We start from the raw sequence: 18225 nt of genomic DNA, 5'->3' as shown, positions 1-18225 counted from the left end.
TTTATATTTCCATCAGCAATATTTTTAGTGGAATGTCTGGCTGAGCAAGACTGGATTAAATATGAATAAAACCTTCTGACCTTATTTGGTATTTATCTCATCAGCATTAGATTGCTATTAGTTGATTGACAAGTTATACGATCCTAGCACTTCATGATGACTGCATGAACTGGAAGCCATGTGGTGTAGAAAAATTGGCACACGTCAGGAAATTTTATTTGTGGCTTTGTCATTGTCGGTGTTTTAGAGAAGTTACTACTAATTTTCCACATCTGAAAAATGGGGGTGAAGTATGTCTCAGGTGCAGTCTAAACTAGGGCTTGCACAACATTTTGAATGTGTAAATATTAATAAATGCACTTTATAGCAAGTAAGCATGAAGCGGATACTTCAGAATGCTCAGTAACTTTTATGTGTTGCTCCTTAATTTTCTTCTACCTACTGGGTAATAAAGGATGCACAGTGATCCTAACGTTCCCAGTTATGATTTAAAATAAGCTTTGACAAGCTGTACTGTTAACTCATACAGTGTCATCAGTCTTTCCTCTCTCCTTACACTGCTCTTGGCCCAGGTGAGTGGGAGATACGTGTTAGTCAGCCAAACGGCTTGACTGTTTTTTATTAAGTCTTTGAACTGTCGTGAGCAGACTTTAGCCTTCTGGTATAGTGCATGTTAAAAATTGGTTTACATTTGTTTGTTTGTTCATGTTTTTTTGTAAGCCAAGAGCTCCCAAAATGAATAGTTATAAGAAAATCAGAAAGTGTAGTTTTAGCCGCTGTTTTGCTCTGGGTCCTGTACTGAGCCCACGTTCCTGTGGTAGACAAACTTGCACCCTTTCTGAGAATTGAGATCTTTTTCCTTTCAGCTGCAGTGGACCACAGACAGTGGGAATGTTCTCACAGAAACGGTGACTGTTACGTTTGCCTCACCACCTTCAGATGGTAGGACTGCATTAATATCTTGGCTGTCTCCAAATGTGATGGTTTTTTTTTTTTTATTAACTGTGTTACAGAAGTTTCCTTCCAGAGGTTGCTGCCATGTTCTGTCACTTAGCTGAACTTAAGAAGGATTGTTTTGGTGTGTCTGTTTTGACATACATTTTTTTAACTGCTTGACTGCATGTGTGAAAAAAATACGTGTAGTTGTGATGGGTTGGCAGAAGTATGAAAATTATAAATTTGGCTTTTATTTAGCATCCTCAAGCAACTGCATATTTTAACAGTATGGTTATGTGGAAAGAATATTTTGCCTTGGATGAAGGTGCTAACACCACCTGCGTAGAGAGAATTAAGTTCCTACTGAGCAGGAATATCTGTCAGGGCACACAATACCCAGAAGCCAACTGGGTACTTGAGTTGCTTGATGGTTTGTGCTTCGCGCATGCTTAAACATCCTGCCAAAAAGGACTTGTATGCATATTGGGATTCCTGCTTCTCACAAAGTCATTGGCTTGATGAGTTCCACTTGTAGGATCAGGCCCTGAACAACAAATGCTGTATTTCTGTTGTCAGAATTGAGAGCGCTCTTTTCCATTTTTCTTGATGCTTAGAATAGAAGTAGAACCACAGGTGCTGAGTGGCAGCAGAGCTGTGAGATACGTTTCTTCAGTTCTTTATGTGGTATAACTTCTTTATGAATGCATGAGGCCGAAGTAGCATCTCTTCCCAGCAACTGCTGGGTGTTAAACTTCCTCCCACTCAGCTGCAAAACCAGAGTGTAGATATCTATAGAAACTTGGTTTTATGCATTCGTGGTCAAAGGTCTGTCTTTTTGCAAGGTGCTAGTTAACACTTTTTCCTTTGAAAGTGGATTCCTACTACTATTACTTCAACTTCAAATCATGTACTAAACTGAAATACAGGTGTTTGTAACTAGGTCTACTTGCTGCCCACATCGTTAGGATTACACATAGGCAGAGATGCTCTGCTGGATCATGGTGGCTGATAAGAAATTTAAAATGAGATTATTCTGCCCTTTTCCCCAGATTTCAAAGATATTTTGCCAAAAAAAACTTTCCAGCATGCTTGTGGATGCTTTCCCTGTCTCTTGTTTTAATAAGTTTGATATGAAACTCATTAGAACAGTTGTTGGCTTTTAGCAGGGATATGATTGCAGCAAGGTGGAAGAACCTAATTGTTTGCATACATTAAGATAATGCTGCAGACTTCTTAGATGTTTTGAATCTCAGTGGCAATGCTAGCTTGTTTCCTCACTTAATTGGACCGTGGTCTTGGGTACTTTTTGTTCCAGACAGCTGATGGAGAAGAGAGCTAAATTTTTAGGCCCAGTCTGAATAGTGTCTCTCTTTTTTGAGAGCGTCTTGCTTTTTAGGAAAAAAGGAAATTTGCAATACAAGCAGACCTACTGTGCTGAAGTTTGCATGTCTATGTTAATATTTCTATTGCTGCACTTTTATGGGGAGAAAAGGAATAGTTGTTTTTTCAACAGCTGTGACAGAGCTCAGCAGGGATGACTTTCAGTATGAACTGTCTGAATGCTGGAGAAGGTTCAGGAAGACCAGTTCTTGGTTTCTTTGTCTTTCATAGGTAATTTTCTAAGGCAAAGTAGCCTGTCAAATGTGTAAACATCCATCCAGTGACCCATACTGAGTTTTAAAGGAAGCTAGAGAATTGGATTTGTTTAGTTTTCTGCACATGTGCACCAGTTCAGTCAATATAAGCAGACATTCTAATTGGGGCATATCTTGCCTCTACTTAAATATGTGGGTATGTGTTTGTACACATTGCAAACACATGTTTATAGTTGTATTACAAGTCTACGCAAAAAAAAGAAGCTTGACTTTGAGAAAAAATTAGCTATCATTAATGTAATGTATGTAGCAAGGGGAAACAACACTGACTTTTCAAACTGCTGTTGGTACACATTTATTTTCGTTTCATCTTGTGCTGAACAAGGACAAATTTACATTTAAGAAATCAAATAATAACAGCACTAAACCCAGCTGTTTGTTTTCTTGTTGTGCAGAAGTCTATATCTCCATGTGATGCAGCTTGCTTTCTTCTCTCCTGTGTTAGAATCACTGTAACTATCAAACTTGTGTTCCCTTTTACGTCTTATAATTGCAAGTGAGATGAAATACCTGTATTTGTATACTTTTTTCATACTGAATGCCCATGCAGTGTAAGGAGGGGAGAGACCAGGAGCTGAACTATTAATTTATTCCTAGGCATGTTAGTGTAGAATACAACTTAAGGAAAGAACTACCATCTCTTCCTATATGTGAACATTCACATATGCATATGAGATCCCTGTATAGTATTAAAAAGAGCCTAAATATTTTAAGTAGTTCTGTTCAAGGAGATTTATAGAGTGTATCTTATGGTCAGTTGTGATAAAGAGTGAGAGTTTGCAAATCAAGATATATGTGGAAAAAGATACCTCCTTTCATATAGATTGCTGGAAACTTCTGTGTGATTTCCTTGCTTTTTGCAATTGACTGTTCTCTTTGTTTTTTTTTTTCTATCTACATGCACAGGGCAAGCTTCTTTTTTTAGTGATAGCAGTGAAACTGCAAAATAAGAGGCTAAGCAATGTCTGCTTGTGTCTGGATAAATCTTATCCAAAATGTTCTGGGTTGCTCAGACAGGAAATGGAATGATCCCGTGGGATGTTTTCTTGCAGAAATTGCTACAAGTGAATCTTGGTTTTTACAGATCTTTGGGAAATAAAGTCCATAATTCTGGCATTAAATCAGAATTTTGAGGATATGATGTAATCTGTAGGCTGAAAGGCCTCCAAATAAATGGACTTTTGGTATGATATTTTACAAAAGTTATGCTAATTCCACAAAGATGCTTGGAAGGGAGTGGTGAGACTTAGAGGATTTCCTGTGTAGATTTTTTTTTTTGTTTTGGAAGACATCACTTTCTTTTGATGCCTGTCTGTTATTGAGCCCTTACTGAGATGTATGTATTGTCAAATTATTTGATTGCTGCTTTGTTAGAAATGTTTAAGCTTTTATGCTATAACTAGAAATTCAAAGCACAGGGTAGGATGCAATTAATTACTTTACTCTCCGAAACAGATTTATCGATGCATCTTTTTTTACTCTGAACTGGCACGTACAATCTTACTATAGTGTTGTCTTTTTCTCATACCCAGCCTTTTTTCTTCTGCAAAGAGAATAGCGTATATGCATATATGTGTCTTTTATATATCTATATTGAGACTGAAGGTGCTCAATTTGCAGGGGAAGCTTTTAAATGGGAAGAAGAAATTTGTCATAACTGTGTGCTTTCTCTGTGGCCCTGTAGGGAGCTCAGCAGGAGAGTCGGTCATCACCAAAGCAGAATCCAACCAGAGCGGGGAGTCCTTGCTACCAGAAACAGCTCAGCTCTTGTCTTCACTCTCTTCACTTCAGCCCAAGATATTTGCACAACTTCAGGTACAGTCAAGTGCTTTTCCAAATGTCACACGTTCTGTGCTGGGAATGCTGAAGGTGAGCTGAGAACAGCAAGTTCCCTCTCAGCTAATGATCTCAAGCACTGGCTGGGTAACATGGACTTCGAAAGAGCTGTCAGCTCTTACTTTGGCCTCTCTTGCATGTCATGTTTAGCATATAGCTGTGGTGCAGGGGATCCCACTGCCACCTTTTGACAGTTTGAAGTTAGGGGCAAAACCGAGAGGATGAAGCGCTTATTTATTTTGCACATGGTCCAGTCATTTAATAATGAAAATGCTGCAAAACTGAGGGGAGAGAAGTCAGTCTTAAGTATTCCTTTTAAATCCTCCTTCAGCCTCTTAAGAAAGTATGTTAAGATCTTAAAAATGCTCCAAGCTTAGATGTGTAAACTTCCAGACTAAAAGGTTTGAAAGAGTGGGGATAAGAATGTCATACTAAAAGAGCTTCTTGTAAAGCTCATCTCCCTTCAAGGCTGACTCTCTTAGCCTTCTTCTCTATCTGCTTTGAAAAGCTGCCTTCACACTTCCTGCACCCCAGTGAAACACATGATCTCTTCCCCAGAAATGCAGCCTGTTGTACTTACAGTTTCCCTCTTTCCGAAGGCAGCTTGGATCCACCTCCCTCTCTGTTCTTTAAAACAGATGCTTTGCTTTTAGTGCCCACCTCTTGTAGGAATGGGCAGTATTGAGGAATGACTTGAAGCTGAATATCAATCGAAAATTAGAGCTTTGTGGTCATAAGTATTTTTCTAGATGCTGCTGGATACCATTGTCCTAACTGTTTTCTAATACAGCTTTAGCCTAGGGGTGCTGGGATTGACTGTTCAAAAGACATGATGTGTACAAGTCAGAAGCTATCCAGTTCCAGCATTGCCAAATACATGCCATTAAATGCAGATTCCTCCTGCTGTAGATACTGGTATGTTGTCCAGCGCAGAACCACAAAGATGCTGAAGGGAGTGGAGCATCTCCCTTATGAGGAAAGGCTGAGGGAGCTGGGGCTCTTGAGCTTGGAGAAGACTGAGGGGTGACTTCATTGATGTTTATAAATATGTAAAGGGTGAGTGTCAGGAGGATGGAGCCAGGCTCTTCTCAGTGACAACTAGTGATAGGACAAGGGGCAATGGGTACAAACTGGAACACAGAAGGTTCCACTTAAATATGAGAAGAAACTTCTTCATGGTGAGGGTGACAGAGCCTGGAACAGGCTGCCCAGAGAGGTTGTGGAGTCTCCTTCTCTGCAGACATTCAAACTCGCTTGGACACCTTCCTGTGTAACCTCATCTGGGTGTTCCTGCTCTGGCGGGGGGGTTGGACTGGATGAGCTTTTGAGGTCCCTTCCAGTCCCCAACATTCCGGGATTCTGTGTGATGTTAGTTCTTTTGCCTTCTCTTTCACAGGGATTACAGCTACAGTCAACTTTTACCTCCACAAATGGATCAACAGCCCTGATAGCTGTAAATAATCATTCCCCTCCCAGCCCTGCAAGTCTCCTGGATTCCATGGGGAGTGCAGTAACCAACCATTCGCTAGTACTTGGTCAGGGACACGGTCTGCAAGCAGGTGCTGGCCTGGCACAGCACAGCGCCGCTGCCTCTGCTTTTGGTGACCAGAGCCCGGTCACCGTGGGCCAGCTGGTGGCACTTGGAGGGGCAGATGACTCCAGAAGCCTGGAACGAGAAGTCCATCAGATTCTCTTGGGAGATGTACAGACTGTTCCAGTGCAGACTGTAGACAGCCGTCCAGGACATGGTAAGTTGCAACCTTCCCAATAATACATACATTGGATTTTGGACAGTGGATTTTGTTCTGTGTGTCTTGAAGAAAGGCGAGATGTTTGTTGATAGTCCAGCATAGACTTCTTTCAGCTGATTCTCATTAGTTTTTCTGTGAAAAAATGACGGGAAAAAACAAAACCAAAACCAAAAACTAAGTTAGTCTTTGGTGTAAAAAGATGACTTCTTAGTTAAACTGTTTATCATTTTCTTTGACCAAATCCCAACTTATTTGATGAACACAATATTTTTCCCAAGAATCCTACTATTTAGCTAAAATTATAATCTTAGAAATATTTTTTTAAAGGAAAAATAATAATGGAAAACAACTGATATTGATTCTAGTTAGAACTCTTTGGAAAAAATGTGGATTTTTTTTTATTTCTTTCTTAGCACCATCTCAGCAGATTTCTGCTTTTCTTTTGAATTTTATTTTTACTAGGAGCCTGTAGTCATCAATATGCTTTAGTAGTTATCAGTTGGAGTAATTGTTTGGAATTTCAAACTTCTGTTTGAAAATACTTTTAAAAAAATACACAATAACCACCATAAACAACTTTCTTACTGTCGAAATAGAAGGCTCCTTAAAACCATTGTTACCAGTTATAAATACAGTCTTTGAATGGAACCTGATGGAGAATGAAAACTTTCATTCTCAAATAATGATTTCTAATTCGTAGTGAAGAAAACCTATTAAATATGGAGCATATGTAGATCAGTGCAACATATCCTTTTGACTTTCCAGAGAGTCTGAAATGCTAGCTGTACCATGCTTATCTCTGTATTTTCTCGTCATCTATGACTTCTAAAAAGGTAACTCTTGAGCAGTTTTGCAGGAACATCTAGGAAAAGATGTGCTAGATCATAGCCTATACCTTCTTAATGCCATCGTGATAATTATTTCCATATGTCCTGATGACTTTTGCAGGTCAGCAAAATTTCAGAGAGGTTATCAAATGCACCTCCTCCATTCAGCCCTTTAACCTATTTGGTAAATCTAGATGTTGATGCCTCTCAAAAATGTTTGTGCTGAGCGTTGTGAATTTTTAAAGAAATACTATTTTACAGAAAAAGAAATGTAGTCAAATATAAAATTATATAACTTTAAGGTCTAAACTCACTGTTCCTTTGGAGTTTCCTGGGTTTTTTGTTTTGTTTGTTTGTTTTCTGCTCAAGGTCTCAACCTGTCACCACCAGCCTGAATTTGGAAATTGTGAGAATATTGGTGCCCTTCCTAAGTTATGTGGAAGAGTTGCTTATAAAATGCACAGATACCCTTTGGTTTTTTTTTTTCCCCAGAGGCAAGTTTTTTTTGTCCAGAGAGGAGGACAAAGACCAGGCTAGTCTGAAGAGGGAATAATGTTACAGAGCTTATTTGGAGGAAACACCATATATTTTGACTTAGTGGTTCAGTCAGTGTATATTTCAACTTTGTTTTTTTCTCCTGTGTGTGTGTGCGTATACTTATGCACATGTGCACTTTGTTAAAATTATCCCGTATGGTCTGGATTTTCTCTTGTCCAAGTGCTAACTTAAGAATAAGCTATTTCCTGCTGAAAATAAATGCACAGTCATTGAGAAGCAGCCAATCATGCCTGAAGTGTAAGTTGTGCTCTAGATCAATGTGCTTTAATTTTTTCCAACAACAGCACCTCCATTCCTCCTTGCCCTGGAAAAGAAAAAAAAAATGGTAGCTTTATTTTTCCATGGTAAAGGTGTTTTGTGTGAGAATAATTTTATATCTCCAAACGCTTTATTGTTTTTAGCAAGTGTTTTAAATATTCTTACTCGAGAGGGCACTTACTGCAGTATTAACATCAGCTTGCAATGTCATATAGCACAGTAGATGACATAACTGTCTGTCAAACTAAACAGCAGTTAACTTCACAAATGCCTTACCTATTTGCTTTAGTTTCTGGGATATTTTTCTTTTAAATGGCTACAGTTATTGGGGCTGAAGCGTTATCAGCGGAGTGTGAACCTCAATGTTTGATTTTTTTTGTTTTGTTTTGTTTTTAAGCTGAAGAAAATACAGATGGTGTTATCTGCGTGAGGGAAGTTAAACAAGAGCCAGGAGAAAAAGCATTGTCTGTGGAGCCAGATAAAATCAGAGACTGCCAGAGTTCCTCACCTATTTAAATCTCTGAAGCCTGGAAGGATTTTTCAAATCGGAGAACTCTAAATGTCTTGGAAGGAAAGGCGGGTGCTCTCAAGAGTAATGCCATTCTTTTTAAATTGTATGGTGACATGCAGATTAGGCGTATTTTACACTGGTTCTGACAGACAGCTGTTTCGATTTATGACTGTAGCTCACTGCCAATCACAGGCCATTCAGTTGCCCTGTGGAACACCACCTCTCTCTTCTGTTTCAAGTTTTGAGCAATTTGGATGCTATCCAAATGGCCCATTTTGGTCGACATTTCTGAAGGTCTTTCCACAATTTCATTCCTTAGCTTTAGAATGTGGATCACAACACTGAGTTTGCTTTTCTCCTTGAGACCCTCGACTGTTAATGCACAAAGACCGTAGAATCTACCAGCTCCAAGACCACAGAATCCAACAGCAAAGCGTATCCATACAGCAACGGTTTTGTGAGAAAATGAAGGTCCAAGATGCTAAATTTCAAAGTGATGAAGGACATTGATGCTTAACAAAATGCAGCTTTGACCTGATCATAATGTTAATGGTGTGAAGATCAAGGAGAGGAGAAAGGTGAGGTTGCCAGGTGAATGTAAGGTTGTGTGATGAAGAGGAGTGTGTGAATTGTAATGGTAAATGTGTTCAATTTTTACATCTTCAAACTTAGTTCTGGCTTTATAACAAGGTTTGTTGTTGCATGCAGCCTTTGCCAGCGGTGCTGTATTAGCAGTTGGTCTTAAAAACTACATGCAGGAGTCTTGTCTCATGGAAAATGATTGATGCTGCTGTTTCAGCTTATCTGCCTTTTGCTTTATGCACTTAAGCTATCAGCTCAGATAAATATGATTTAACCTGCTGCTGTTCATGATGTTGGGCTTATGGATACGTTATTAACAAGGAGACCCAAGAAAACAAAGCAAGTAATATAAATCCAGTATATGCAAGTGTGCTGTCACTATAACATTCAGGAAACAAACTCATCTTTTTCAACGGTGGCAGCTCCTAAGACGGAAGTGGTCTGTATTACTTAAAATAATTACCAGGAATATTTTAAAAAACTGAATATGATAAAGAAATGTCTTTTAGCAATATTTAAGCCAAAGCCATAGTAAGTAACAAGCACTGAGTTGCATAATCTGTGGCAGACTTGTCACATACACCTACAAAAAACTCGGAATCCATTTAAAGCAGTAAATGTAATGAAACTGATACCAATGTAGATTTCAAGTTAAACAATAGCATTGTTTGCTTCAGATGTTGAATTCTTAGAGCAACATTCGGAGTATCTTGTGTACAGCAATATCAACAGTTCTCTTATTAGTTCCTACCAGGTGACAGAGAACTTGATCATTTTTTTTTTCTTTGTGCTGTACAAGAATGCAATTGGAGGCATATTATGTGAACATAAAGATTAACATTTTTAAAGGTTGAAACGTGTTAACATTCAAGGCATTCACAAACATCATCTAAATAGTGGGCATTGAAAATTAATTTTTAATTTTCTTTTGAGTGTTTAAAGCTAAAACTTGCAAAAGTCTCACATTGAACTTGGGTTCCTGATACCTGATATGCAGCATCTGTTAGGTAGGTGCTATATCTTAGTCTTACCTTAAAATATATTAACTTCTGTGAGGTTAACTAACACTGTTAATGCTGTTCATTTAAAGCTAGTGTTTATGGGTTAGCTTAAACTAAAATTTTCCAACAGAATCATGCTCTTATTTAATAAGTCAGTATTTGATCATGCAAGTGCACAGAGAACCTCCAGTTCTTTCCAGTCTCTTATATTTGGTTTCTACACTGACTTGTTTTGTGGGATGCCTTTCTCATTTCTGGGTGGGTAAATCCCACAAAGTTCCCCGTTTGGCTTTTTTTGTTGTTGTTAATTGTGAAAGAATGTCCAAAATGAGTGTTCTCTGTTGCAGTCACAGTTCAGGCACACACAGGCAGCAGTCAGTCACCATTTCATTTCCGACTCAGTAACTATATACCAGAAAGGGAACCTCCTTCTGCTCTGCTGTATTCAGCAACTCCATCACCTCCTTTTTTTTTCGTAAAGTTTTAACATATATGTTCTAAAGTATATCACCTGTCTCAATGTTACTCATTTGTTGAGACTCGTTCCTCATTTTTGAGAATGCTTATTCTCAAAAGAATAGATTACAACTAAAGATTACCAGCAAAGGGTTATTTCAATGTAGTTCTCTTCAAAGCAGATAATATAATACATTTGTGGGTAAAGTAAAAGCTTAAGGAAAGGGAAGTTCCATTTCCATCAGTTCTTGCTTAGTTCCCTCATTAGCAGATCTGTTCAACAGCCCCTGTTCTTCCCACCATGAGCTACAGTCTCATCCTGGGCTGAACAATATTTCTGACGGTACTTCTGGTTTTGGGTCAGTACTCGCAGGTGGAAATATTATTTTAGTTCATCTTGAATTGCAGGCTGTGAAATGAATTTTATAATCTACACTGAAAACAATAGAATGAAAAGTTGGGAGAAATTTAAAGAAGCAGTACCTAAGTAGTTGTTTTTAAAAGCTGAGGATGAGAGTTGCAATTCTGTTCATCGAAACATTTCATTTGAAATGCTTCTTCAGCCAATACTCAAGTTTTTGTTTTCAGTTGCCTTCATTTTCACAGAATTTCAGTTCTTGGTCTTCCGAATACATATTCCAGCTTAATACTTTGGTTTTTAATTTAGCGTAACCTTTCTTTAAAGACTATGTTTACATTTGTTTTGTGCACATTGCTAATGGAGGAACGCAAACTCATCACTCATAGCCAGTCTCTATATTCAGCTTAACACCTTAGTTCACTAATGTCCACCTAAATTTTACAGAAAAGACGCTATTATGTATATGAAAAAATCACAAGTAAACAACACCACTTTCAATGCACTTAAATTTGTTTGCATAGAATACTCAAGGCTGATTTTTCCAAGAAAGCTCTGTAGCTTGGTGCAAAGTAGTTGTTTATTACTTTGTGTTGGAACTGTAGATGGTTTTCTGATGTTTACGCTGTTTTCTTGTGGTCGTTATGTTTAAGCGTTTATTTTGCAAACACAGAATTCCTGAGCTGCCGCAGTACCGTGAATGAACAAATTATTCTCTGATTTAACCTCGTTGTTGGTTACCCATAACAGTGATCGGTTGGCTTGACAAGAAGGGTTGTGCTTATGTGTGTGCATGCAAAAAGAAGCTGTTTTCTAGAATGTAGAGAAGACGTAGAAGGGCACACACCCATAGCTCTCATTCAAGGCTGGCAGTCTCTTGGATGGAAACCAGCAGCATTAATGAGTCGCACTGTTCAAAAATCCAGACTTGGCCACGTGGTATGAAGATTGTTGCTGTTTGTACAAAATTTAGAGACAAATGTCTGTATATGTTTGTGTATATATATATATTTATAAAGTAACTTAATGTATAATATTCCTATTCAAATGTAAACTACTTTTTCTTTAAAAGTTATGGTCTTATGTTGTGGTTGTGGGGAATCATGGGGAGAAATACGAGAGCGACTTGAGGGCAGTGGTTTCTGGGGACGAAGGAAAACAAGTAGGACAGCTCCAGGGAGACCAGGTGGCAGAAGGTCCTGAAGGTGTGTGATGACCAAGGGTCCTGTGGGGAGGGCTGGGGGGCTGTGCTGGGGGGGCTCCGGGGCCCTGGAAGAGGGAGTGCGTGGTAGGAATTTAAAGGGACGGAAGAAAAGGGAAGCCCGTCCTGCCCTCAAAACTGACAGAGCTGCTTGGGTTTTGGTGAGTACCAGAGGCAGGTAAATGACTTCCCGTAGTCTGAGACACCCATTCTTACTTATCTTCTAATGTGAAGAAGAAACTCCTTTTGGAGCTTCAGCGTGGGAGCATAGATTATTTCCTTTACATGTTACCATGGAAAATAAACCTTTTCCTCCGAAGTGAATTACCCTGCTGCTCTCCTCATCCCTCTGGCTGCAGCTCTGTCTACCTCAAGCGTGCTCGGTATCCATCCTGGTCTCTCTTCCTTCTCACTTATTAGGGTTCCCTCCCAGGTCCTCAGACTCCCCAGTTCTCAGTTCCACTGTTGAAGCAGCTGCACAAAGTAAATAGCAGTGAGATTTGCTCCTCTCCATTTTTCTTCCCGTCTCCTCAGGATCCTAAGTCCATACGTTCCTTTTAATTGCATTAAGTTTTTCCCTTGCTTGCTGTGGGGCTTATCCTTACCTAAATGAATATCAGGCAGCTGCATTTCACAGGACATTTGTTAGGTTCACAGCAACTGGAAAATTTGAGAAAACAAGGAGAAAAACGTAGTTTCTGCCAGCTGTTAGGGCTTTATATTGAGAAACCGGCCTCTTTCCTCTCCTAGCACTTCAGCTCCTGCCTCTGACTGTGGAGAGCAGCTGGCTGTTGAATTGTCTGTTGGCAAACCTACAATTTGCTCCCCTAAGGCTATTCAGACAGATACATTCTCAAAAGACTAGGCAGGAAGAATCTGTTCTGTTAGGGATAGAAAGTGTGATATAGCTGGGGATGTTGCTGTGAAAAGTTACTGCTCTTCATGGCTCTCTGAGGAGAAAATTCTTCTTGATCTGCCCTTCCCTCCTGAAGAAAGCTTTCGTAGGAATAAACTTCAAAGCCTATCCCATCAGTCGTGATGATCTTCTCCCAGCAACAGTGCACCTCATTAATGAATGAAACAAGTGTTGTGTAAAACAGGCTGTGTTGATTATATATTATTTTTCTTTTAGGCCAGAAGCTATGCAGCAGGTCTGTCCAACAAACAACAACTAAGGTATGACTCGGGGGAGGAAGAGGGGAAGGCAAAAATCTCGTCACATAACAGGAGCGTATGTGTGTTTGGTTTTTTTTTCCAATGTAAGCCGTTATATCTTGGTGTGTGATTCCATTTCTGATGCACGTGGCAGATGACGTTTTTATTTTCTGAAGGGACTTGATATGTTTTCTGGAGAGTCTTCGAAGGAATGATCATAAACAGTAGTGCTGTGTCACAGAAAGTATTGGTGGGTGTTTGTCATCTAGAACCCCATCCTGTTCTAGTACAGAAAGTTATTTAAAAGCATGGAAAGCTTTCTGAGAACAGATCCTGAGTGTCTGTGTCCTGAGGAGTCTTCCCTAGACAGAAAAGGAGGAGCATTGGATGCTGTTGGAGTAGTTCTCATTGGTAGTCTGTAAACCTCTGCTAGGTAGAAGAAACCTTGCAAAAGGCATGTATGTGATAACCTCTTTATGGAAAAAGTTGTCTTTGGATGCTTAATAGTTTTAAGTGATATATGTATACAGGATTGTATGTATCAAAAAAAGGAAAAAAGAAAATGGAGACATGAGTATAGTTGTTGCATGTAGTTCTTTAATGTCGTTTTAATTGCACTTAGCTGTGGTTACGTGATGCAGATATTTTAAGGCACATGTAATCAGATCTTTTAATGTAGATAATTGGAATTCCTGTTTTTACTACAGCCATCCTTAGCTCTCTGCAGTGCAGCTCAGTTGGTCATTTGGCATGTACTAGGCTTCTCTTAATGAGAGTTTGCCTGTGTAAACAAGAGCATGCTGTTCTAAGCAAATTAAATTTCTCACTCTTCCTGATCTTTTTTTCTAATAGAGATGGATAAGGCTCATAGGAAGATGGAAACCTGTTTGTAGTTTAGTGATTTCATAAGAGTTGATTTCTGGTTCCTCAGTATGAAGGAAATTTCTGGTTCCTCAGTACAAAGGAACTAGAGAGCAAAAACTTATGTACTACTGGTTCTGCTATTTGATAATTTTTCTGATGTACGTGCATTTCTGCAGCAGAACAGTGTCAATACAGCATAAACCACCACTAAAATACTGTTAAAATTTTAGCTCTATCCTTTGGTTAAGTGTTGGTAGGCCAGTGGCTCCAGAAAAGGTCAGAGACTTACTTCTGCTCTTTGTAGAATAGTCTTGTCCCCGGATGCTATTTAAAATGTAATTAGGTATGGCAATCAAATGGCAGTAGGAGACCCAGAACCGGAGATGTGTGTGTTCACACACAGTGGGAGAGGGTGAAGTTCAGTCCTTGTGTCCTCATTCCAGACTGACGTTCTTTGTGCTAGTCCCGAATACACCCCTTGGGAAACAGTGGTGATTTGTCTTTGCGTTCTGACATAGCTGTTCTTTCTGCTTGCCCACTCAAGAAGTTGGGTTGTACAAGCCCGCAAGGGACATGGACATCATGAAGAAGGCATATCAAATCTTACAGGAGGACCTGCAGGAACGGAACGGAGGAGATTAAAAGTTGATTACATGACTTCTATAAATCCCATATTCTTTGGTGGGAGGAAGAGGATTTTTCAATAGAGAAGAAAAGTAAATTGTCTTTTTCAGAAGTATTAGAATTACAGTATCTCTCTAATCTGCTTGATGAGATGCCTAGTGTTTGGACAGATCTCAATGTTTTCATGAGTATGTACCAAAATGTTAATGAATTCTTATCCATGCATTGCCACCTTTGCATGTCATACTGAGACTGTAGGCCGGTGGTGCCTCCTGATCTTTGTGTTGTCTGTGTGCATTTTATTAAAGTTAACGGAAGTTTGTTTTATAAAGAAACAGTAAGGAGCTTTTTGTCTGCGGTCCTTTCAGATATATATTTTTACAGAGTAAGCTTTAACTTAAAGTAGATAATATTGTATTTCTGCAGAAATTCCTTATGAGGAAGTATTAGGCTATACTTCTAACCCTGTGATAACCTAGAACAACCAAAGCCTTTTCCTTTTTCTTTTTTTTTTTAATCCAGAACAGGAAGCATTCCAAACTGTCCTTCAAAACCGCCATGTTCAGAGCCTGAAAGGTTTGGCACTTTTCTTCCCCTGTAGGTGATCTTCCATCTACGCTGCAAATCACTGTGTTTGGGTTCTTACGCGCACACACACACAAACCAACCAAACAAAAGAACAGTAATTATAGGACCAAATTCACGCAGGGGAGAGATGGAGTGGAAAGCAGGGATGACACCAGAATCCTTACCGACCCGTCACCTGAGGATGCTTCCTTTTCTTCTGCGTAATCCAACCTGGTCACTTGATAGTGTGTGTGTAACACTATCTGCAAACCATTGTTTGCAGCCTAGGGGAAGATAGAGGTCTCCCTCTATGAAAACTTGATGGACAGTGTACATAGTCCAAGTGAGTTGGGAACAACTAGAACAGTCACCCCCAAACATGCTGTAATTTAGCTGTGTTAGGAATGGGAGCTTGTAGAAGGAATGAGCAACTGAAGAACATAATGGTAAAAGTAGGCATTGGTGCTCCTCACTGTTTTGTCTTAAACATTTTGAGAGAAACACTGGTCAGCAGAGTGGGAGGAAAACAAATCTCAATTTCTGCCCGCTGCTTTACAGTTTAACAATAGTTTTGTGAATTAGCCATGAGTTTGGCCTAAAAATATCTTCTATCCTAGGTCTAAGCGTGCATTGTTGTAATTCCTAAAGGACTCTGCTAAAATTCAGTTGTGCTTTGTCTGACCGCTGTTCTTTTAGACATAAATTTAACTCTTTCTCACATTCTCTTAAAGCTAAAGTTAAACTGGAGAAATAATTGGAAATTATGTTTCTTACAGATGACTCATCAGTTTTCTGAAGCATGCAGGTGTTTCCTCCTTGGCTTCTACTTTTAGCCACTTTAGCACTATGTGTTGGATGTTTTCTCAGGATCTGTGAGTACTCCAGATAACGAGCAAGAGACCAGAGCAGAGACCAGAAGAGGAAGTGAAGTAAAAAGCTGCTTGCAGGAGAGAGGAGCTTCTCAAAGTTGCAGCTCAAGATTGCAGTTTCTTCTGGCTGAAATGGTTCGTGGTTTTTTTTTTTTTAGTATACAACTTTTTTTATTGTTGAGTTCGGTGCTATTTATGCTCTGAGCTCACGTTTAGTAAAAGCTAGAATGGTAATAATGTGTATTTGATTTTATCTTCAGTGCACTCATTATCTTCTGAATGCAAACTGGTGTAACAACTCCACGTTCTGGGCTGTTGACAAAACTGTTATCACATCTGAAGTCTTTGGTATGTGGAAGGAGATGGAGAAAATGGGAACCTTCTTGCTTCAACTGAGAACAGATGATCTGTGGAAAGGGGGCTTTACCAGTTTTAAATCGATATCTTCACAATAATTTGGTGGGTGTACGGGTTTTTTATGTCAGGTTCTACTGCATATCTGCATATCTAACTTTGAACATAATACGAGCCATAAAATTACCTCTCCTTGTCTCCTACCACTGCACTCGTACTCAGCACTTTTTGGGAGTGGAGGAATTATTTTATCATGCTCATCGACTACTTTTCTGCCTTTCTCCCAGTGCCTTTTTCTCCCATCCAGAGCAGCACAGAAACAAAAAATTATCTTTTTAAAAATCTGCTCTATCATCTTCAGTTTCCTGTGCTTGGGGATGAGTTTCCTCTTTCCTTTATCGTGCTGGAGGTTGATTCCTTGCATGACTGAAATGTAAGATGCCGTGATGTTTTGCTTGAGGAGGGGGAGCTCCTGGGGTGAGCTCCACTGCCCCTTTCCCTCCAGAAGTTGTTGCAGGAAGCACCTGCCACAGGTTCTGCTTTGAGAGAAACAGTCCTCTGAACACCGTGGTCAGAGAAGAAGAGGGAGGACTTGCTTCAGGTGCTGGAGCAGGTGTTTACCTGCAGCCCACGCAGGACTCCATGCCGGAGCAGTTGGAGATTTCCTGAAGGAACTGCAGCCCATGGAGAGAAGCCCACGCAGGAGCAAGTTTGTCCTGAAGGACTGCAGCCACGGTGGAGCAGGGGAAAAGCGTGAGGAGGATGGAACGATAAAAGGAGCTGTTCCAGAGTGACTGCACACCCCATGCCCCTTTTCCCTGCGCCGCTTCGGGCTGTGGGGCGGTAGAGGAGTTGAGGATGAAGGTGTGAAGTTGAGCCTGGGGAAGGAGGGGAGGCATAGGGGGAAGGCTTCCATTTGTATTTGTGTCTAACTATCTTAATCTATTTTAATTAGCAATAAATTAATTATTCTCACATCAAATCAAGTACTCGAAATTTCTATCTAAACTCAAGTCACAGTGGAAAATACTTATTGATTTCTCTTTGATCACTGCAAGCCGTTATTGCCTTTAATTTTTTAAGTAGAATACCAAATGGATCAAAGTTTAATTTTTAATAAGTCATTCTGTGTGTAGAAAGGAGTGCACCTTGTTTGAATCAGGGATTGCATTTCTGGATGTATTCTGGTTAAGCCTTTCAAGTTCTGCTTATTCACCTTTTCACTAGATAAATCTCAGCTGCAGAGTCAACTCAGGAACAGGTCTAATCCATTACATTTCTGATGGAGAATACCAGCTGTATTTTTACAGGTCTGAGCATGGAAAAGTTGTTCTGAGGAAAGGATGCAAAGTAGATTCTACTTTATCTATTTTGGTAGTGCTGTTCTGACAGATGTTAAGGATGGTAGCGGCATCTTCACGGTGTTAGATCTGGCTGTGCTGCAGAAGGGGCAAAGTTTGGGATGAGTGGCAGCTTTGGCGGAAGTGCTGTTGATCTTGGGAAAAGAAATAAGCAGAGTTCAGGAATGAGATTTGTATTCCTATGCTTTTCAGAGATTGTTTTCCAGAATGAGAAGGGAACTTCCTTAGAAGGTAAGTTTTGTATGTGGGTTCGTAGATCACCTACCAAAAATACCTGCCACTGGCCACCAAGGGTATCTAGACACGGTACTAGGTGACATGACACACTTCATGGTTTCTAATAGGGGCACTATTTGGAATACAAAATTGATGAATAGCTTCCTACCATTAGTATAATTAATCTTTTTCTTCCCTCTCTCCACATCTCACTATGAAAGAAAGATTCTTCGTTAAAAGGAACACGGTAAATTGTTAGTTGTCTGTGCAGAGGACACAAAGCAA

At 39.7% G+C, this 18225-nt stretch overlaps 1 protein-coding gene across 7 annotated transcripts in view; it reads left to right on the top strand.

Annotated features, from left to right (window-relative positions):
• The window catches only part of CARF (calcium responsive transcription factor), a 37962-nt gene extending 20632 nt beyond the window's left edge, over positions 1-17330 (top strand). For 3 of the 7 annotated variants that reach the window (XR_010606389.1, XR_010606392.1, XR_010606394.1), the window contains 7 exons: positions 867-942; positions 4276-4406; positions 5824-6175; positions 8219-8910; positions 13063-13106; positions 16008-16144; positions 16270-17330. Coding sequence is in view for 1 of the 7 variants with exons in the window: in XM_065637878.1 (XP_065493950.1) it covers positions 867-942; positions 4276-4406; positions 5824-6175; positions 8219-8337 (678 nt within the window). In the remaining 6 variants the exon portion in view is untranslated. Of the gene's footprint in view, positions 1-866; positions 943-4275; positions 4407-5823; positions 6176-8218; positions 11706-13062; positions 14666-15916; positions 16145-16269 lie in introns of those variants that run through there. The other 4 variants (XR_010606393.1, XR_010606391.1, XR_010606390.1 and 1 more) reach the window with 4 other exon arrangements.
• Positions 17331-18225: the final 895 nt, after the last annotated feature.

This window comes from Caloenas nicobarica, chromosome 6, assembly GCF_036013445.1.
Source record: "Caloenas nicobarica isolate bCalNic1 chromosome 6, bCalNic1.hap1, whole genome shotgun sequence".
Taxonomy (NCBI): Eukaryota; Metazoa; Chordata; class Aves; order Columbiformes; family Columbidae; genus Caloenas; species Caloenas nicobarica.
Note: the sequence above shows the minus strand (reverse complement) of the source record. Positions and strands in the feature narration are given on the sequence as shown.